At 37.8% G+C, this 19,566-nt stretch overlaps 1 protein-coding gene across 8 annotated transcripts in view; it reads right to left on the bottom strand.

The window, feature by feature from the left end:
- PARD3 (par-3 family cell polarity regulator) overlaps nt 1-19,566 on the bottom strand; it is a 630,692-nt gene that overhangs the window by 330,320 nt on the left and 280,806 nt on the right. For 6 of the 8 annotated variants that reach the window (XM_065872407.1, XM_065872411.1, XM_065872408.1 and 3 more), the window contains exon 5: nt 681-812. The exons of the other annotated variants lie outside the window; for them this stretch is intronic. In XM_065872407.1, coding sequence (XP_065728479.1) covers nt 681-812 — 132 coding nt within the window. The remainder of the gene's footprint in view (nt 1-680; nt 813-19,566) is intronic. 8 annotated transcript variants of the gene reach the window in all.

The following is a 19,566-nucleotide window of genomic DNA, read 5'->3' as shown; positions in this document are numbered from 1 at the left end:
AACACTGCAAGAATTTTTTTATACATCAAAACTTACCAGATAAATTCTTAGTCTTCATACCAACAGTTTTGTTGCAAACAGCCCTCTTCCCAAGCCACTATGTGTACTGAGTGGTAACAATTCTGATTTCATGAATTGGAGGTGACTATCCCACAGAGTGAACTCAGCTACTCTGAAAACGTAGACACCTACAACAGGTCCTTGACATTTATGAAAGGACAAGTCCCCAGACCTGACAAGATAGTCTAAATGCTGAAACAACACTACAGCTTATATTTTTCCCATAAAGTGAAGTCAGGGATAACAGAAAATTTATTTTGCCTCTTCAGATCCTTTGACTTAATGGCCTCTCAGTCGAGAGGAGAGCCCATGGGTAGTCTTGAAAGTCTACCTATAAACCACATTATTCACACCAAATATCTGTGCCTCACAGCCTAACAAGCTCTACGGTGGTGATACTTGAGAATCTACAGCACCTGCTTATGAGAAATCTTTGATCAGGAACCACCACCGAAATATTCTACATTTATGTTACACACACTCTGATACAGAGCCTGGTCCTTAACTATAGTCTGGCAGAATCACTTATCTCCAGTCATCATTGTGATGGAGGGCAACGTCTGGGGGATGCGCTAGGAAGTTACACCACCGACGCATGTAGAAGGATTCGTTTGTGTTACCTGTTCTTGCTTCTCCAGCCACTTGTCCACCATTGGGTGACTGGCACTCAGAGATGAGCGAGCATTGTCTCTCTGAAATTGGTTAGACCAGTTACTAGTGTCCCGTGGGAGGCTTCTGTAGTTTTCATCTTTCTATTCAAAAAGAAACAAAAAGGTGTCTTGTAAAAAACCAGATCTTGCAAATTAACAATGCACCTGGTTTTTCAAAAGTAGCAGAAAAATGATTCTACATATTTAAAATGTTTTTCCCGTGTCTATACCAAAAAGCTGACTGAGGACATTTCCTCCAGGTTAGACCTCAGAAATGCAGTCACCTGCCTGGGATAAGGGAGTCTGAGGGCTGTGGCCACACACACAGGCCCACAATAGAAGAACACACTCTGCCCTCCTCTCGAATCAACCTCCCCAAGCCAAGGACATGCACCAGAAAATGGAAAATACTTCTATACCAGACTTTAATCATCACCTAATCACGGCATTTTCTCTTTTCTTCTTCCTTCCAATCTTAGAATAATACTGTGAGATATTTTCTATAATTCACCAAAAATGTTTAAACCAGGGAAGACAAATGAATTTGCTCTTTATTTAGATCCTCGCAGTTCTGTGACTTTGGGCAAGAGATTGAAGACTCTGGGTTCTTCTGTTGCCTCCTTCACAAACTAGTTGTAAACATTAATTCAAATATCAAGTAGAGAAAAAAATTAGTCTATCCCAATACATGGTACATAATAGACACATAGTTTGTTCACTCCGACATGCTTATGACGAGTGATGTCTTTACATAAAAACCTAGTCAACTGATAAATATTTATTTAATACACCCCAGAGCAACCAAGGTATCTCTTTCAAATAATAATTTATAACAACTTGCTTTGGCTTTAGAGCTGCAAAACTTAATTTCAATGTTCTGGAAAGAAACGAGAAGGCTAGGATAAGGTAGGAAAGTCGAACATTTTAGTTCAATAACTAAATCCAAATATCTCCCACAAGAATAAATTTAAAATGTTAACCTCACTTTAACCCACTTACATCAGTGCCCACTTTAAGTACCCAAATGTTTTCCTTAAAAACTTTGCTAAGGATAGCGTGGTTGTAAATATCATCATATACATGATTGATCCTTATTCTTTATTACTTAAACCACATGAGCAGTCAGCACACACACAGAAACAAAAAAGTGCAATATAATAGATTTGCATTGTATAGACCTTAGCAATAGACCAGGATACTGCTTTCTGTTTCATCAGAGAATAAAACTTAAAAATGAATTGATTGGGTTTCCCTGGTGGCACAGTGGTTGAGAATCCGCCTGCCGATGCAGGGCACACGGGTTCATGCCCCGGTCCGGGAAGATCCCGCATGCCACGGAGCGGCTGGGCCCGTGAGTCATGGCCTCTGAGCCTGCGCGTCCGGAGCCTGTGCTCCTCAACGGGAGAGGCCACAACAGTGAGAAGCCCGCGTACCAAAAAAAAAAAGAATTGATTTTCCTGGACCTATGTCAATGCTGTGACATACGAAAAAGAATTCTTTTTAACCTGTAAAGCTTTACCAGTATACTTTTGGCATGAAACTCTGTAATTTTTTAAAAATCAAACTACAGAAAATAAACTTCAAAAACTCGATAGGAGAATTAACCATTAGCAGCAAGTACTTTTTACTAGTAAAACTCTGTACCTTTTTGGTCACTATGGCTCAAGAAAGCTGTGATAGGGGCTTCCCTGGTGGCACTGTGGTTAAGAATCCATCTGCCAATGCAGGGGACACAGGTTCGAGCCCGGGTCCGGGAAGATCCCACACGTCGTGAAGCAACTAAGACCGTGCGCCACAACTACTGAAGCCCGTGTGCCTAGAGCCCGTGCTCCGCAACAAGAGAAGCCACCGCAATGAGAAGCCCACGCACCACAACGAAGAGCAGCCCCTGCTCGCTGCAACTAGAGAAAGCCTGCGTGCAGCAATGAAGACCCAACACAGCCAAAACGAAATAAAATAAATAAAGTTATTTAAAAAGAAAGAAAGAAAGAAAGAAAGCTGTGATGGGGCATAACCACAAGTAAAAGGAAGATGCTGGTAAGATCAGGCTGCTGCTCCACACCCAGGGATGAGGTAGTGACCTTGCTTACAGGAACGTGGAAATGGTAGACTAAGCAAAGGACATAGACAAAGTCGAAAGAAAAGAATGAAGCAAATGAAGAAACTAAAGTTCACTGTATCTCAAAATACTAAGAGCCCTTCCTTAAAACTTGAGCATAGCAACTTCAGAACAAAGCGAAACTATCTGTTTCACATGGTTGTCCCTAAACTTACTGACCAGAAATTCAAATAAATCATAAAGGGCAGATAAACTTATTAATGACAGAACCTTAAACGTCCACGAAGAGAGAAAGGATTGGAAGTGTGGCGAAACACAAGCACAATTTTTACGTCAAGGATCGTGCAGGGTCCTACCACTGGCTAGGGACCTGGTCTTTCTATTCTTTTCCCACCATTAGAGGTGATTATTATACCAACTCTTTACTTTGAAAATGAATAATGAAACAGAAAGCATTAAACATCTATCCTGCCTTTTTAGTAGGAACTGTATTTCAGAGAAACCAATAGTGCCAGTCAAAGGGGAAAGCTTGTCTTTTCAGGAAAATGCCGAGGTATGGAAGTAGAACAATTAGTAGTATTAGAAAAATCACCATTTTCAACTCCTAATGAAATCATTCATTCAGGCAAAGATAATCAGTGGATGCTAAAACCATTAGGTGGAAAGGTGATAATGAACCGGATGTATGCATAGTGACAAAATACCACTTGCAAAGGGAAAAATGTATCTTTAAAGAGACCAGATGCCACAAAACTCTCTTTTCCTGATGTCTAGAATTCAAAAAGCTCCTGGTATTTCCTTTTGATTCCTTTTGAATCTCCATCATTATTCGTCTTCCCTTAAATGGCCCCTGCGGGCTCTTACTATGGACCACTCACTACCGTCTCCCTGAACAAGCTCAAAAAGGTACAAGTGCAAGACCTCCTCCCTGACAACTTCTACGCACAGGTCACCAACACTAAACTGCTTTTCTGAATTCACGATCTAAATTTCCAACAGGATGTCCCAAAGGTATGTACCTAATCTCCACAGTCTCGTTAATCCAAAGCTCATGGCCAAGATCTTACCCTTTGGCCATCACCCTAGTTCAGGATCGACGTGCCTCTCTTCTGAACCATTACAGCAGCCTTCTAGTTGGAGGCTGGCTCAAACCTTCTCTCCAACAACGCTCCACAGAGAATTCTTCTAAAATGTCCATTAGGTCACATCACACCTGGAACAAACATGAGGCAGACCCCGGGGACCCGTGGTGTCACAGGAATCCTCACCTCCGTCAGGATTTTCCTGAGCCCAGACTCCCAGCAATATTTCTTCTGTGAAAATACTCACCGCTCTTCAAGGCCCAGTTCCCAAGCTGCCCTCCCTAAGAAGCATTTCCCGACTCTCAACAGAACTGATAATGTCATGCTTTCTGAACTACTAAATTCTGATTTTACTCCTAATTATAGTTCTAACTTATAATTTAGTTAATTTTTAAGATTGCTATTTCCATGATCACACTGACACCTAGGCAGAAGAGCACCAGTCACCTTTAAACTCTAGCACTTAGCTCAGTGGCCTGCACCTACGTGGACGGCTTTTTCTGGAATACTTACTATGTTTCCTACTTTCACAAGGTTTCAAAATCCCAGAATTTTAAAGGAACATTTCTATCTGTTGTTTTAAAAATCAAATCCATAAGGAAATGCTTTAATCAGGTATCACGACAAACTTCAGTGGAAATGCACTTTCACTGAAATACAACGACTGTACTTTTTAATTTATACGGAAAGATGTATACCACTGTTAGACGCCTATTTCAATCTAATGTCACACCTACAGTATACAGTGTCTGTGGGAAAATGTGATTATTTCCAATTGCATCTAAAAAGTAGTGTGGCATTTCTCTATGTCAATTATGACATGTAATTCATGCAGCAGGCCACCACAAAGTAATCATATTAAGGCAGATAGGGCTAAAAAAAAAAAAAAAAAATCAAAAGATCTGTCCTTTCGAACTCCATCTGAAAAATTCTACAATTTTATATTCATAGAATCAACGTTGAGTATTTAATTGGTAAGAAAAATAAAACATACCCCCATAACAAAAAAAATTCTAATTCAATGTTGATATGATAAAGTCAATAATAAATGCATATATTAATTGATTTATGATGTATGAAAAGTCCAGTTACAGTCTCCTTAGTCATTACCAGGTAAGTGAAGAATTTCTAAGATATATTACTAATCATTATGCAACATATCTGTTATTTTTGTCGACAGCACCATGCAGGTGCTACTAGGATTTCAGCAATGTTCGTCCTCAAAATCCTGTCTGAAGTTTGGATCAAGTGCACACACAGAGTATAGTCCTATAAAGCTGTGATTAGTATCTGTGATGTGAGCACATCCATAAACCTAATAACATACAATGTATTTTCTACTTACATTGTATTTTCTACAATATATGCATGGATAGTCACTGTTTTCAACTGAAATGGATACAATGCGTTCTATTTTCTATTTGAAAATACTTTTTCCAGTGTAAATGATTTTAAAATTATGGTACTTTTAACTATGTCTATGCAAGACTACATTTTTCATGGACCAAACTATAGTCAACTACAAAAAAGTCAAAATGTTTGTTAAATGTATTTGCAAAACTATTTCATAACCTGAAGAAAAAAATAAACCAACAAATGTTTTCGTCATTGATATTTTCACAAGTTAGAGTTGAATTTATAATAAATTGGAGAATGGGATTTTAAGTCTATTTTATTCTATGATCAAATTAATGTCTCCATTCTGTATACTGGCAAACTTTAAAAAGAAAGAAAAATCTTTTTCTTTAGACTTATAAAAATCTAGCAGTAGGACTAATATAGAAAACCCTAAAAATTACTGAATTTGCTAACAATAAAAAATCATTAAAGCCACTACTTTACATCTAAAAGATTATATAAGAAAAATATCATAATGAATTACTCTCCTTTTTTTAAAATTATAACTTTAATCCTCTCCTTAAGAGACTGGCCCAAACATCCACTCAAGCTTCTGCACTGGGTGGAAAACTTTTCCTCTTGCCAGAAAAAAAACAGATGCTCCTTGCTGTGAGCAGGCATTTTTCTTATCATCTAAATGTACTGCCATATCATCAGGTGTCAAAAAGCCACCCAGGCTGAGAAATGCATATTAATTTGCTGCTCCAGGGTAGCCATAGCTTGGTTATGGAGTAAATCTCTTCCAGGGTAGGGAAAGTGACTGTCCTTTCTGCCCCCTCCCTGAGCCAATAAAAAGAAATAACACAGAACCCACCCAAGGCCTTGGGATAGAGGCTTATTCCTGGCATAGTAAGCTGCAGCTCCAAGGTTTTATCTCTCAGAAACAGCTATTTAGCTGATGGTCAGATTTCCTGGCAAACCTACATCGCTACTGCAGAAATACAGGAATATTTCATAAACATCATAGAAGTAATAGATATTTTTGTGTTAGCAGAGGAATCCCAACTATATTTGCACTTTATTTCAATGTAAAAATTCCAAACATCTTTTAAAAAATCACTAGGAATTGTGCCATATTTTGAAACACCAAACACCCAATGCATATAGATTTCATTTTTGCACCCTCTCTGCATCCTATGGTTTCGAATATTCCCATGTGGTTTTAAGGTTTTAAATTTACAATATTTTTCAACTCTGCAATTGTGGTCAAAGAGAATTCAATCTTCCGCTTTATCATTTCCACAAGAAAAGACAGACAAAAAACAAAGGAAAACCATTTTCAGGATGTCTAACCTGAAATTATGAGGCTGAAGTGAAATGAGTAATTATGGCTTAGGACAATTTTTTTTTTATTGCAGGAAGCTTGCTAAAATCTTCAGTAGTCATATTGTCAATTCAGTGTGGCAGCCCCATGCCTGCCCCTGGGCCAGAGTTTGTCTTTTGTGCCTCCTGACAGCTATACCAGAGTATGACCTTGGAAGCAATGCCAAGGCTAAAGCTTAAAGATAACAACCATAAAATGGTCTGTAAACAGGATTGTTGTCAATGTACTTTTCTGACCTTCAAACCACCCTCTAGATATAAATAAGAATTGGGGGGAGGGGGGAGATAAATAAATAAATTCTCACACACACACACACACACACACACACACACACACACAACACAGGTTCAATAGCCAACTTGTAAATGAAGTCAGAAAGTTTGGCAGTCCCTATCAGTTTAAACCAATCGCATACCTATTAAGGCATTTCTCAAAGTAAGGAAACACAGGATTTTATTCCAAACACAGTAATTATCATCACTTATCTTAGGCACATGGCTATTTTCAACTGTAATGAACTAAAAAGCACTATTCGAAATACATGGTGACCGATATCCTGCATGCGATGCCTAACACTGTTGATCAGAGGTCAAACAACCGGTTCCATATTAGCGGTAATTCCTGTCCCTGTACTGGTGCCTGTATGTATACATCTTACTTTCATTTTTGATAATTGCCTTCTTCCACATTCTTAATCATTATTAATGAGAGGGGTGGAGGAGATAAAGAAAATAATGTGTGTTTAAAATTGGTCCCTACAAACATACGGACACCAAGGGGGGAAAGTGGCAGGGGGGTGGTGGTGGGATGAATTGTGAGACTGGGATTGACATGTATACACTAACGTGTATAAAACAGATAACTAATAAGAACTGCTGTATAAAAAATAAAATAAAATAAAATTTGTTCCTACTTCTGAGCAGAACTATGACAGGACAAAGAGGATTCGAGCATTCATAGATTTTTTGTCAAAACAAAATTCTAATAGTAGACTATATGTCTATCATTTATTTATCTATAAATGATATATAGTCTAGTAAAATGCGGTAGAATTTGCAACAAGAGACACTGATTACACTGACATTTTAAGTTGTTTAAAATTAAAAAACAAAAGGGTCAAAGTCCAAAGATTTTGAATGCCAAAATGTTTACCACAGCACCTCTTTAGCTCAAATTTCATAAGTAATAAATATTTTATTTTTAACTATTTTAATTTTCTTTTTAAACCGAGTTTATGTTTTGAACAGAAATTAGTAAAAAAAAGAAAAACAAAAGTTGAAAAATATTAATTTAGCCAAGCAAATTTTTGTATTAATGTATAAAGTAAAATCTCCTAGCGTGCGCATCAAATTTTATTAGTTTTCTTTTTCCTTTGAAATGTTAAAGGTACCATACACAGTTCTCAAAACTCATTCTGGCCTTAAAAATTCTGAACTATAACTCATGCCTTTTCCAGCATGTATCATAAATACATGTTCAATAGCTTCTAGATCATAAAATTACATTTAGATCAGTGGGACACTCAAAAATGTTAAATACACCAAAAAAAAAAAAAAAACATGTTGGAACTCTCCAATATGGAAGAACACATTTGAGAACTAAAATTAATTTTGCAAATAAGTTTCCTGTTGCACAGCAAATGCTTCAGGTTGACATGTTCACAAAACCAGAAGCTTGCCATTATAGGTTTATCTCACAACTTACAACTGACCTTGTTAACAGTCTTGATATCAGGTAAGAAAAATAACCCCTGGAACAGATACACATCAGGCTATAACATAAAGGATCTGGCATAAAACGGGTTGGTCAAATCTCACATGGAGGTACACCAACTTATGAAGGCCATGGTGTTTCCAGAGGTGACCATCAGAGCACAAAGGTCTCTGAAGCTACCAGACCTGCTTGTGGAGCAGACCAGGAAATCCAAGAAGAAAAAGATCAGCAAAACTGAGCCGCATTCAGGCTCCTTATTGGAACCAATCTCCCCAGTTGCTCCTAACCCACCTCAACAGTTCAGAATGCCATGAAAAACTTTAGATACAGAATTTTAAAAGCTGGAAGGAAAAAGCTAGAGAACAGCCAGCTGAAGCTCTCACTGTCTAAAAAAAGAAACGGGGACTCAGAGAAGTTATGACAAATGCTCTATGGAGATTAGGATGACTAACCAGATCCCACAGTTATACCTCCCCACTTCAATGCCCAATTTCTGAGTGATGACATTTCCAAGTTCTCATTCTCCATCTAAGCAGGAAGCGCAGTTTACCTGGGTATAACTGGGTATAACTTCTGATATTCAGCCGTTCCTATATAATGACCCCCTCCCATGGGAAAGTATCTCCCAAGTTCTTGCTTGTCAAGTAGGACAAAGCCATTACACAATCTTGAATCACAACTTCTATTTATGTTACAGATGGTTGGTTCATTGATAAATACTACATAGTCTTAGGAATAATCAAGCGTAAAATGTTTGTTTTAAAATTGTCTTAGGAACTTCTCTGGTGGTGCAGTGGTTAAGAATCCTCCTGCCAATGCAGGGGACATAGGTTCGAGCCCTGGTCCGGGAAGATCCCACATGCCACGGAGCAACTAAGCCCATGTGCCACAACTACTAAGCCTGCACTCTACAGCCTATGAGCCGCAACTACTGAGCCTGCATGCTGCAACTACTGAAGCCTGTGCACCTACAGCCCATGCTCCGCAACAAGAGAAGCCACCGCAATGAGAAGCCCGAGAGCACTGCAAGGAACAGTAGCCCCCGCTCACCGCAATTAGAGAAAGCCCGTGCGCAGCAACGAAGACCCAACTCAGCCAAATATAAAAAATAAATAAATTTATAAAATTATTTTAAATACAATGATCTCTTGTCTGATATAACTGGGATTATCTCCTTTATCTTATGAAAACATGCATAAGGGGTGAGGAGAAGGTAGATGGGGAGGAAGTGTAATCTTTTTTCAAGTTACAAAGACGTTACCTCCACCTGTGTTCTGAGGAACTAAGGAAAAGCTAAAAGAGAAGCAGCAAAAACAGCAGCTCCCGTTTCATTTCTTTCACAGAATTTCACAAAAACCACCACGGTCACTTAGTTGTTCTACAGCCACCTACACCCCACAGTCAGCAGGGTCGGGACCCCCACTTCTGACCTTACTCCTTCCACCAAGGGCAAGTGTAGGAGAAAAACACAGGATACCAAGGCTGCGAGTCAGATGCCGTTCATTTTCCACAACAACAATAGAGAATGTGAGCGGCGCTTGCTTGACTCCGCGAAACCAACTGGAATCTGACACAATTTTCCAACATTTTAGAAAGTGCTACACGCTTCTTATTTTGAAGGTACAAAATACCCATCTACATTTCATTTTCTTTCAAAGACACATAACTCCAAATGTTCATGTCTCAAAACTAAAATTGTAAATAACGATCGCATCTGGCATCAGGAGCAAACTGCACAAGAGAGGGAGGGAACAGATACGAGGAGGTGAGGGAGACAGAGTAAAACACTTAGTCGCCTGATTCCAAAAGATCTGCCATCTTACATCTTATCCAAATGTGCAAGATGAATCTTTTATGCTTACCTATCTAAATATTTTACCTTAATTTTAAAGCTATATATATATATATTCAAAGAAATTGCTAAAATTTGAAAACATTTTTACCTTAATCTTAAAGCAATATATATCCAAAGAAATCACTACAATTGGCACCATATATAATTAATGTGGCAATGTAAATATTAGCAGCTCCTTACATTTTTCCGTTTACAAACATAACTTCAATGGACTGGGTGGGTCAGCAGAACAATTGAGTCATTCCTGTGAAAAGTTCTCGAGTACCATCTATAATTTAGTTTCTGTAAAATTCTCCCCTTAATTGTGAAATGGCCTCCTCAGGTAAACCATTTCCACAGATACATTTTTGAAAAATGCAGAAGATCATTTTTATCTCCTCTAAAACTTTCCGTTGAGCAATTAAAATAGGAATCTAAGAATAGTCAGCACTAATCAGCAGTAAGTAATAAAGTTTATTAATTATTAAAACTGGCATCATTTTTAAAACTTCACCAAGTCTATACTATATCTTAACATCTTAGGCTTGAGTAAAAATATGCTAGCTTCATTAATATCACTACTAAAAATCGGACTTTGTTAACTGATCTCCATTTCTTTCCCTTTTTGGGGGGAAACTTTTGTCTTTGTTTTCTCTAATCCTTGTAATTGATATTATTGCTGTTAGTGTTATTGAGAAATAATATATTCAGCCCTTTTCTTGATATCTTACGTGCATTGCTCAAAACAGCTTAACAACAGCAAAGTAAATAATGATATAATTGGGTTATAACCCAAAAACCGAAAGAAGTTATCTATGAGGCGCCACCTCCACAAGAGAAGCATTTAGAATAAAGAAATTAATGGCTCAGACTTCTAAAGAATGAAGTCCTTCTCTCCAAACCCCATCAGCAGAAAAAGCATGTTCTCTGAGAAGAATATTAATTTTCAAGGAAACTACTTCAGTCCTCAAATTATAACTGAAAATTATAATTTTAGAAAATGTGATTCTGGGAAATTTCTGAGTGATTGCTGTTGACCCCACACACACACCTTAAAAAAAAATCTTAACAATCTGAATAAAGTGAAAAAGAAACAGCTGACGCAGGAGGTTGTCAGGATAAAAACTGAAGACAAAGTGGGAGCTCCCAGTCCTGAAGATGCAGCGTGTCTAAAGCTGACGCATTTCTCAAACTCAGGCTTGTAGCAGTAAAGGGGGCCAAACTTGAACCACTATTTAACAAAATCAGTTGAAGAACTTTTAACAGAACTCATTTTCAAAGCAAAAACCATATTTCAGGGAATAAACAGGTATGTCAGGAGGCTCATGGAGCCCAGTGGCTGAATCCTCGTTCCATAATTCTCATTATTGGTGCATTAACTGGCATCCGGTTCTCGGCACAAAATGTGGGTGGTACAACCTACATCGTACCTTCTTGTTTTGGAAAAGGTTAGATTTACAGAAAAGATGGTACAGAGAGCTCCTGCATACTCTTTACCCAACTTCCTCCAATGTTGACATCTTCCATAACTTTGGTTTATCTGTCAAAATGAAGACATTAACATCGGTACGACACTGTTAACCGAACTACACACTTATCTGCAAGTCATCAGTTTTTTCCACTAACATCCCTGTTTCGCGGCAGGATCCCGTACTGCATTTAGCTATTGTGTCTCCGCAGACTCCTCTGATCTGAGACTGTTTCTCAGTCTTCCCTGGTATTTTGCGACCATGACATTCTTTAAGAATGGTGGTCAGGTATTGTGTAGAACGTACCTCAATTTTGGTTTGTCTGAAGGTTCCTCATGATTAAACCGGAGTCAAGAGTTTTGGGGAAAATTCCACTGAGGTCCCATCTCATTACACTACATCAGGGGCTCATACCATCACCATGAATTATCACTAGTGATAACTAACCTTGACCACTGGGTTCAGGTCAGTTCACCACAGTTCCCCACCATAGAGTGAATGTTTTTCTCATTCCATCCTCTATTCTTTGGAAACAAATTACTAAAGGCAGCCAGTCCTCGAGAGGAGGGGAATTAAGCTCCACCTTCTGGAGGGGGAAGTATAACATATATTATTTGGAATTCTCCTGCGAGGAAATTTGGACCTTTTCCCCATTTTATTTTTTATTCAATCACTTATCAGTATCACCGTAGTCTCGTGGATATTTATTCTGGTCTTTTGATTAAAATCCAATTATATCATTATTTACTTTGTTGTTGTTAAGCTGTTTTGAACAACACACATAAAATATCAGGAAGAGGGCTGAGTATATAATTTCACAATAACAATGATAAAAATATCAATCACAAGGATTGGAAAACACAAAGACAAAAGTTCCCCCCAAAAGGGGGAAAGAAATGGAGATCAGTTACCAAAATCAGATTATTAGTAGTGATACTAATGACGCTAGCATATTATCACTCAAGACTAAGATGTGAAGATATAATATGACTTGGTGAGGTTTTAAAATTATTTTGGTTGTAATAATAAATGCTGGTTATTCTTATATTCCTATTTTAATTGCTTAACAGAAAGTTTTAGAGGTGATAGAAATGAGAAGGTTGTTACGAAATATTTTACAGTTTAAAATATTCAACTAAATGAACAGTGGGCAATATATAAAGTCTGTAAGTATGCTGGAAAGTGGGTAGCATACTTAAGAGCACAGAATATGAAACAGGACAATTGAGATTCATAACACAACTTTATCTTTCAGCAGTTGGTTTAATTCTTAGGTGAATTATTTAAACTCTCTCAGGTTCTACCTCCTCACCAATAAACTGGGAATGGCCACACTACTTACACTTCAGAAGGTGATTAAATGAGATACAACACATAACACAGCCAGCAAGAAGCAAGTACTCAGATCAACTTGGCTATCATTACACGAAAATACCAAAACCTCAGAAACAGTACAGTTTGGAGATGGGACAGATGGAAACCATGTTTATCCCCACCCTGTAAAAAACATTGCCCCAAAGGCAGTCCAGCACATGATGGCACCTAGAACACATGCAAATTAAAACAGAGCTGCCCCAGCAGCTGGAAAGCAAACACCGGGTACCTCAGTCCCAGCACCTTACTAGGCTCTTCTCTTTAGTAACAGGACATGACTTTGTGACCCAAAGTAGGTACGTTTATAAGCTGAAGTATTAAAAATTAAAAATAGACACCAACTTAGAAAGATGAAATGAGGCCAAAATATTTTTAAGTGTCTAAAGAATACGTGAATTTTTGTTCAATATAATTTAATCAGTGCCAGTTCCTGGTCTCCTCTCCCAAATCAAGAAAAACGGGTGTAACATCTTCATTTCCCTCTGTGTGATATGTAACTTCGAGGCTGCTCAACAAGGATTCTGACATTGCTTCGGATTTACATTCCTGGAATGGTTTGTGAACTCTAAAAATAACACACCCAGGCTTAAACATCTTCTCAATAGCACTTCAGGATTTCATAACTTAGAACACAAATTATAATATTTAAAGTATGTGAAGGGGGATTATATTCCTAAATGTGGCACAGAAATAGATGAGTCTCAGTTATTAACAGCTCAGGCTAGGGCAGCTTGGCACTTGAGGTTAGCCTATTTTAAAAATGAGTAGAACCATCACTTACTGAACAAAAATGCAGTGCATTCAAATTGAGATCTTTTAATATGCAAAACAGAAGGGTGAAATTTATAGTTTCACAGGCCTTTTACGGGAAGTACAAATGTTGTAGCAGGATAGCCTAAGACCTGGGTCTCAGCTGGATTTCTCTTGAAGCAAATACCCCAGAAAATTAAACACAGCTATAGGGCTCTCACAAAGGAAACGTAGTTTTAAAAAACTTCTTAGTCCATCCTTTGAGGTTTTAGATGGTTATTGTAACTAGCTGGCAGCTATGGTTGGCCCATAAAAAAACAAAAGATAGACAGCTTTTTTTTTAATAGCAAGCTGGTCAAATGGACTAATTCAAAAATAAAAAATTTACCACTATGACTCACCTTCTACATTAGAAAGAAAAAATGAGAAGAAGCAGACCAAGAAGCCAAAGGTTTGAGAAGAGGATGAGAAAGCAAAAAATAGGTAAATTTAGAATATCACATTATTTACTTATTTTTTAATGTCTGTACATAATTTACTTGATCAAGATTATAAGCTTTGGGCTTCCCTGGTGGCGCAGTGGTTGAGAGTCTGCCTGCCAGTACAGGGGACACGGGTTCGTGCCCCAGTCCGGGAAGATCCCACAGGCCGCGGAGCGGCTGGGTCCGTGAGCCATGGCCACTGAGCCTGTGCGTCCGGAGCCTGTGCTCCGCAACGGGAGAGGCCACAGCAGTGAGAGGCCTGCGTACCGCAAAAAAAAAAAAAAAAAAAAAAAAAAGATTATAATCTTTTACAAAGGTTCTGCATAAAAAGAAAAGTTCTCATTTTTTTTTTAATTCTAAAGAGAGCAAATGTCCATTTCTTTTTTTTTTTTAATTGAGGCATAGTTGATTTACAGTGTTGTGTTAGTTTCAGGTGTACAGCAAAGTAATTCAGTTATATATATATAATATATATAGAATATCATTTTACAATGAATGAACAAACGAATGAATGAATGAGCCAGTAAGCAGCTATTTTAAAGAGCCACGTGGAACACGATTCAATTGTCATTGTTATTGTATTGTCTGTGTATCAACTGCAAAAGTTTTCTCGCTCTCAGTAAAACAGAGAGCAGACATTTTCTGGAGGCTTCTTGTGCCTGACTGGTGACCCTAATGCTGGGAATTCAGTGTCCTGACTTTACATATCTAAATGCACTTGAACTAAGATTGCAGGGGAGGTGGGATGTGCCAAGTAACAGTAAACAGAAACAATGCTTTTATCATAGCTTCTATCTAGAAAAATATTTCCTGTTCTAGTCTTGTATTGATAACATAGGATCCAATATCTCAATGGGGTGTTGTAATACTTAAAAAAAAAAACTAAAATTAATAGCTTTTCATTTAAAAATTTGGGCTAAGTGTGAAAAGAAGTGAAGTGTCACAAAACCAAATATGCTAAATGTTCCAGATTCTATTCTAAGATAGAAAAAATAGCCCAAAACGAAGACATATCAAAATAACGATTATATTCCTATTTGCCATTTCTTGACAGACAAAGATAACTTCTGCTTTCCGCTGGACCCAAGTTCTTTAAAAAACACTGTGCCCCGGAATCAACAGAGAAGCTTTAAAGAAAAACACACAAACATCCTGAAATGGGTAAATGAATCTATTGTTATAAGTGTGTTTCATCTTTTAAAAGTCCACAGGTAATTTTGATACACAGCCAAATGGAACTATTAAACTATTCAGTAAGACAGTAAGTTCTGGAACTCAGAAACAGTACCAGTTGCTTCTTGGTGCTCTGCATCCTACCCCTCACCCCCCAGCCCACCCCATCTAGGACTTCTCACAGAGAGCTCTTTATACATCATAAGTACTTTTCACTTTATTATTCATGAATTTATGGGGAGCAATTATCAATAGCTTTAAAAATGTTTGTTTCTTTGGTCAAATAAATCTACTTAAGGAATCTAAGAAAATAATCAGAGATGTCAACATAAATTGGTATATAAGGATATTCTCTGAAGAGTACTTCTAAAGGTTACTTATAAGAGCAAAAAAAGAAAAAAAAAGCTAAAGTATAAATATGTTAAGCAACAAGAAAAATCACCAAATAAAATTAATAAACAACTCCAAAAAAATCATTACATAATAGAACCTTGTGCAAAGTATCGATATTTACAAGACAAAGGAAAATGCCCTCAGTATAACACAGATTAGGGAAAAAGGCAGGAAATTAAACTGTACTGATTGGATGACTCCCCACTGGTACCAAGGACAGCCACCATCTGTGTAGAGCTATACTATGCTCCACAGAAGTCCTCAAATTCATACACCAAATGTCAACACTCATCATCAAGACCCCAAATTACCTATCTGCTTCTTTATATTATTCATTTCTTTAGAAAATGCAAAGAGCAAGAAATACTATTATCGGGGGAAAAAAAGCTGTTTGGGGACTCAAAATATACCACAAGAAAGATTTGTAAAAATCATTTTCTAAAGTTAGAAGGAAGATCTCACATTACTTTGAATGTAATGGAAAGAGAGGTGACAAAGACATAATTAAGACAGCACCTCTTCCAAGAGTTTGCATGCATCAGGGGTATTGGAAAGGTATCAAATGTGACAAGCAACTAAATCAAACAGAAATAATAAACCCAGAGGGTCAGAAACATCCAGAGATGTTCTTAAACATCTCTAAGAAATGGGGAAAAAAAAATTTTTTAACCTAATGATGCCAAGGAAATATGTTCTCTCACCACTTTCCTCCCCTTCCCTGATCAGGTAAGAATCTCCCTTGGAAACTAGTCAAAATATGATTTTATGCTAATTCCACCCATGTTAATTGGGGGGCAATATAACTTAGAAAAACAACACCTCTTATTATTTATGGGAAGGAACAACAGCTTACAACCACTGCCCAACGAACAGAACAGAGACCTGATTCCTAAAACCTCATGGCAGACTGATTCTGATAAGTGCCTCATTACAGTGGAATGAATCAAACCCTGTCCACATCCTTGGTGGCCTCTTCATTCACAGGGACACGGACCTAGTAAGGATGGCTAAAGAGCTGGCAGAACGACTTGAGAATTCACACTGACTGAAATACTCTTTCCCAAGATGACGTATTAATATGCACACACAAAATCTCAAATGAAAATACATCTTCTAGCAAGATACTTTCCACACAAATTGTGAGCAAAATGGTCTCTAAGAGTTGAAAAGGGCAGTCAGCCACAAAGAGCTGGGTAACAGGAATAAGCCAATGTTCCAAAGAGCTCTGAAAAACAGCCAAGATTCTCTTCCCCTCTATGCCTCACTGCCAGATAAAACTTTGACAGAATTTAAGAAATCCAGAAGCCCGTGAAACCCTTGGTCTCTTCGAGCCCTCACCTGGCTTAGCAGCGTCAAAATCTGTGAACTTTGCCCTCTGAACTTGACAGTGGGATGAAACAGTATTACTGTTTTAACTGGGAAGACTCCACCTCTCATCTGTGGTTTTGAACCACAAGGGAGAGTTCAACGTGGCTGTGTTCTCACACACGAGAAAGGAACTGCCTGGTTCAGAAATAAGAGATTTTAACTGATTGGTGACATTACACTAAAACTGTTTTGCTTATTTAACTTGGAAGAATAGAAGCTACTTACGTATGCAGATGAGTTATACAAGAACACCAACCTATTTTAACCATTAGAGATCAATGAATCACAGGACTGTGAACCCTTCACTAATTGATTTCCATGTTTTTATACAGAAAACCTAAACCTCTACATGCTGATAAGAATTTATAACATCTTGAAATTGCCCAGCATAGGTAAACTCTCATGGACGCAACAGAAATAAATAAATTTAATACTGATAAGCAAGTATGCTTTCCTCCAAGCATCCTTTCTTAATATTGAAGACATTGGAAGTTGTTTTATAACTGAAAATAAGACAGCAGTTATCAGACATACACCTGTTAAAAAAAGAAAAAAACAGCTCAGACTAAAATACAAACAGCTTTAAAATCTAGACTAGGAAACTTAGTAAATAGGTTATTTGAAAAGTAAAGCCAAAGATAATTCAAAAGACAAATTCGTTACACGTTACCTTTTATGTGTGTCGTACGTGAATACGATTTCATCGAGGGATATGTGTGTGAATCAAGGTCTCTGCCGTGGGAAAGTGTAGGCATCTGGCTACGTTAAATACCACTCCCAATAGGGAAAAAGCTTGTTGGGTAAAGTGACCATTTTTAAAACAAAATTATATTCAAGTTTGTGTTACAATGCTGATACTTATAATGTGAAAACACAGAGTATAAATGTCCAACAATAAGAGAATGATACCTCTGGGATACTTTGTGCTCATTAAAAATATTTTCTAACAAAACTCACACCAGGGGAAATCCCTATGAGATGAAAAAAATGTAGAAATAATCAGGATGCAAATATGTAGACAAAGAATGACTCCGACTTTGTGTGTGTGTGTGTGTGTGTGTGTGTTCACTTATATCTTAGTACTGGTTGTTGATGACTTTGGAATTATGGATAATGTAATTTTGTTCTGTTCTACTAGTTGCCCAATTTTTTACAACGATAGACACATGTTATTTAAAAGAGAACGAATGAGGGACTTTCCTGACAGTCCAGTGGTTACGACTCCATGCTTCCACTGCAGGGGGCGCAGGTTCAATCTCTGGTTGAGGAACTAAGATCCCACATGCCACATGGCACGGCCAAAAAATAAAACAAAATAAAAGAGAATGGCAGTGAGGTGGACATGGTTAACTGGCCATAAGCATCTCCATCCTCTCCAGGCAGCTTCCCTGGGCTGCAGAGCCTGGAAGGCTAAAGTCCGTTTCCCAGACACCCCTAGACATAAGGATCTGGAGCAAACTGCATTCTGCCCATTTGGATTCAACAGCCTGAGATTTTAATGATAATTGTGAAATAGGGGATTTTCTTGGGCTGTTATTAGTGGCAAGCCGTGGAGATGATGGCGTTTTCTAGGGTGTTCCTGGGTTCAGGCCCAGCTCCACAGGTGACAGGCGGCAAGGTGAGCACAGGTGGAGACAGTGCTAACGTCTCCTGGGCCAATGCAGGCAGCAGGACGCCAGGTCCTGCACCTCTGCCCCCTCCCCGGGCCAGCTAGACACGCTGTACTGCATTGTCCAGAAAGCCCTGGGGGCCCAGCCTATGGCCTGCTCTTCTAGCCCTTCCAATAATTTTCTGAAAAACAAATTCTCAACATTAAGTCCTTTTCTGTTGAAAATAGCTCCTGTGGTTCTGTTTGCTGTAACTGAAGCTGACTCATACAGCCAAGATGTTGAATGAGTTAAAAAGAAAAAAAAAAAAAAAAAAAAGAAAACTTTGATTACCTCAGTGACTCCTGACCCCCTATCCTTCAACTAAGCGAAAACCTTTTTTTAAAGTAATACATTTTTTTAAACTACCAACTTGACTTGTTATATATTTGTGAATATCCATGGAAATCAGGTCTATTCCGATTACAAATTAAAGGTCACGAGGCCTATTCGTCTTTGAATAGAATCTACTGCATGATAAAGCATTCTAAATTTTCAGGCTAATCTCAATGAGAAGAAACTCATCACATATCTAATAAAATATAACAGAAGAGTTAAACCCCTCATCCAAAATATCAGACTATAGTACGTTGCATTTTCTTGGTAGATTCTTCTCAGTTTAAACTTACATATTCCCTTCTTCTTTTTTTTTTTTTCTTTACTTGAACTGGTACGAAGAAGAGTTTGTTGAAATGTGAAACCAAGATAAAAGAAATATTTAAAACAGGTATTTTGACATAGATGCAAAGGATAAATCAAGCAAATATCAAACTACATTGATTTTTACTATT

Source organism: Phocoena phocoena, chromosome 2 (genome assembly GCF_963924675.1).
Source record: "Phocoena phocoena chromosome 2, mPhoPho1.1, whole genome shotgun sequence".
Lineage (NCBI taxonomy): Eukaryota > Metazoa > Chordata > Mammalia > Artiodactyla > Phocoenidae > Phocoena > Phocoena phocoena.
Note: the sequence above shows the minus strand (reverse complement) of the source record. Positions and strands in the feature narration are given on the sequence as shown.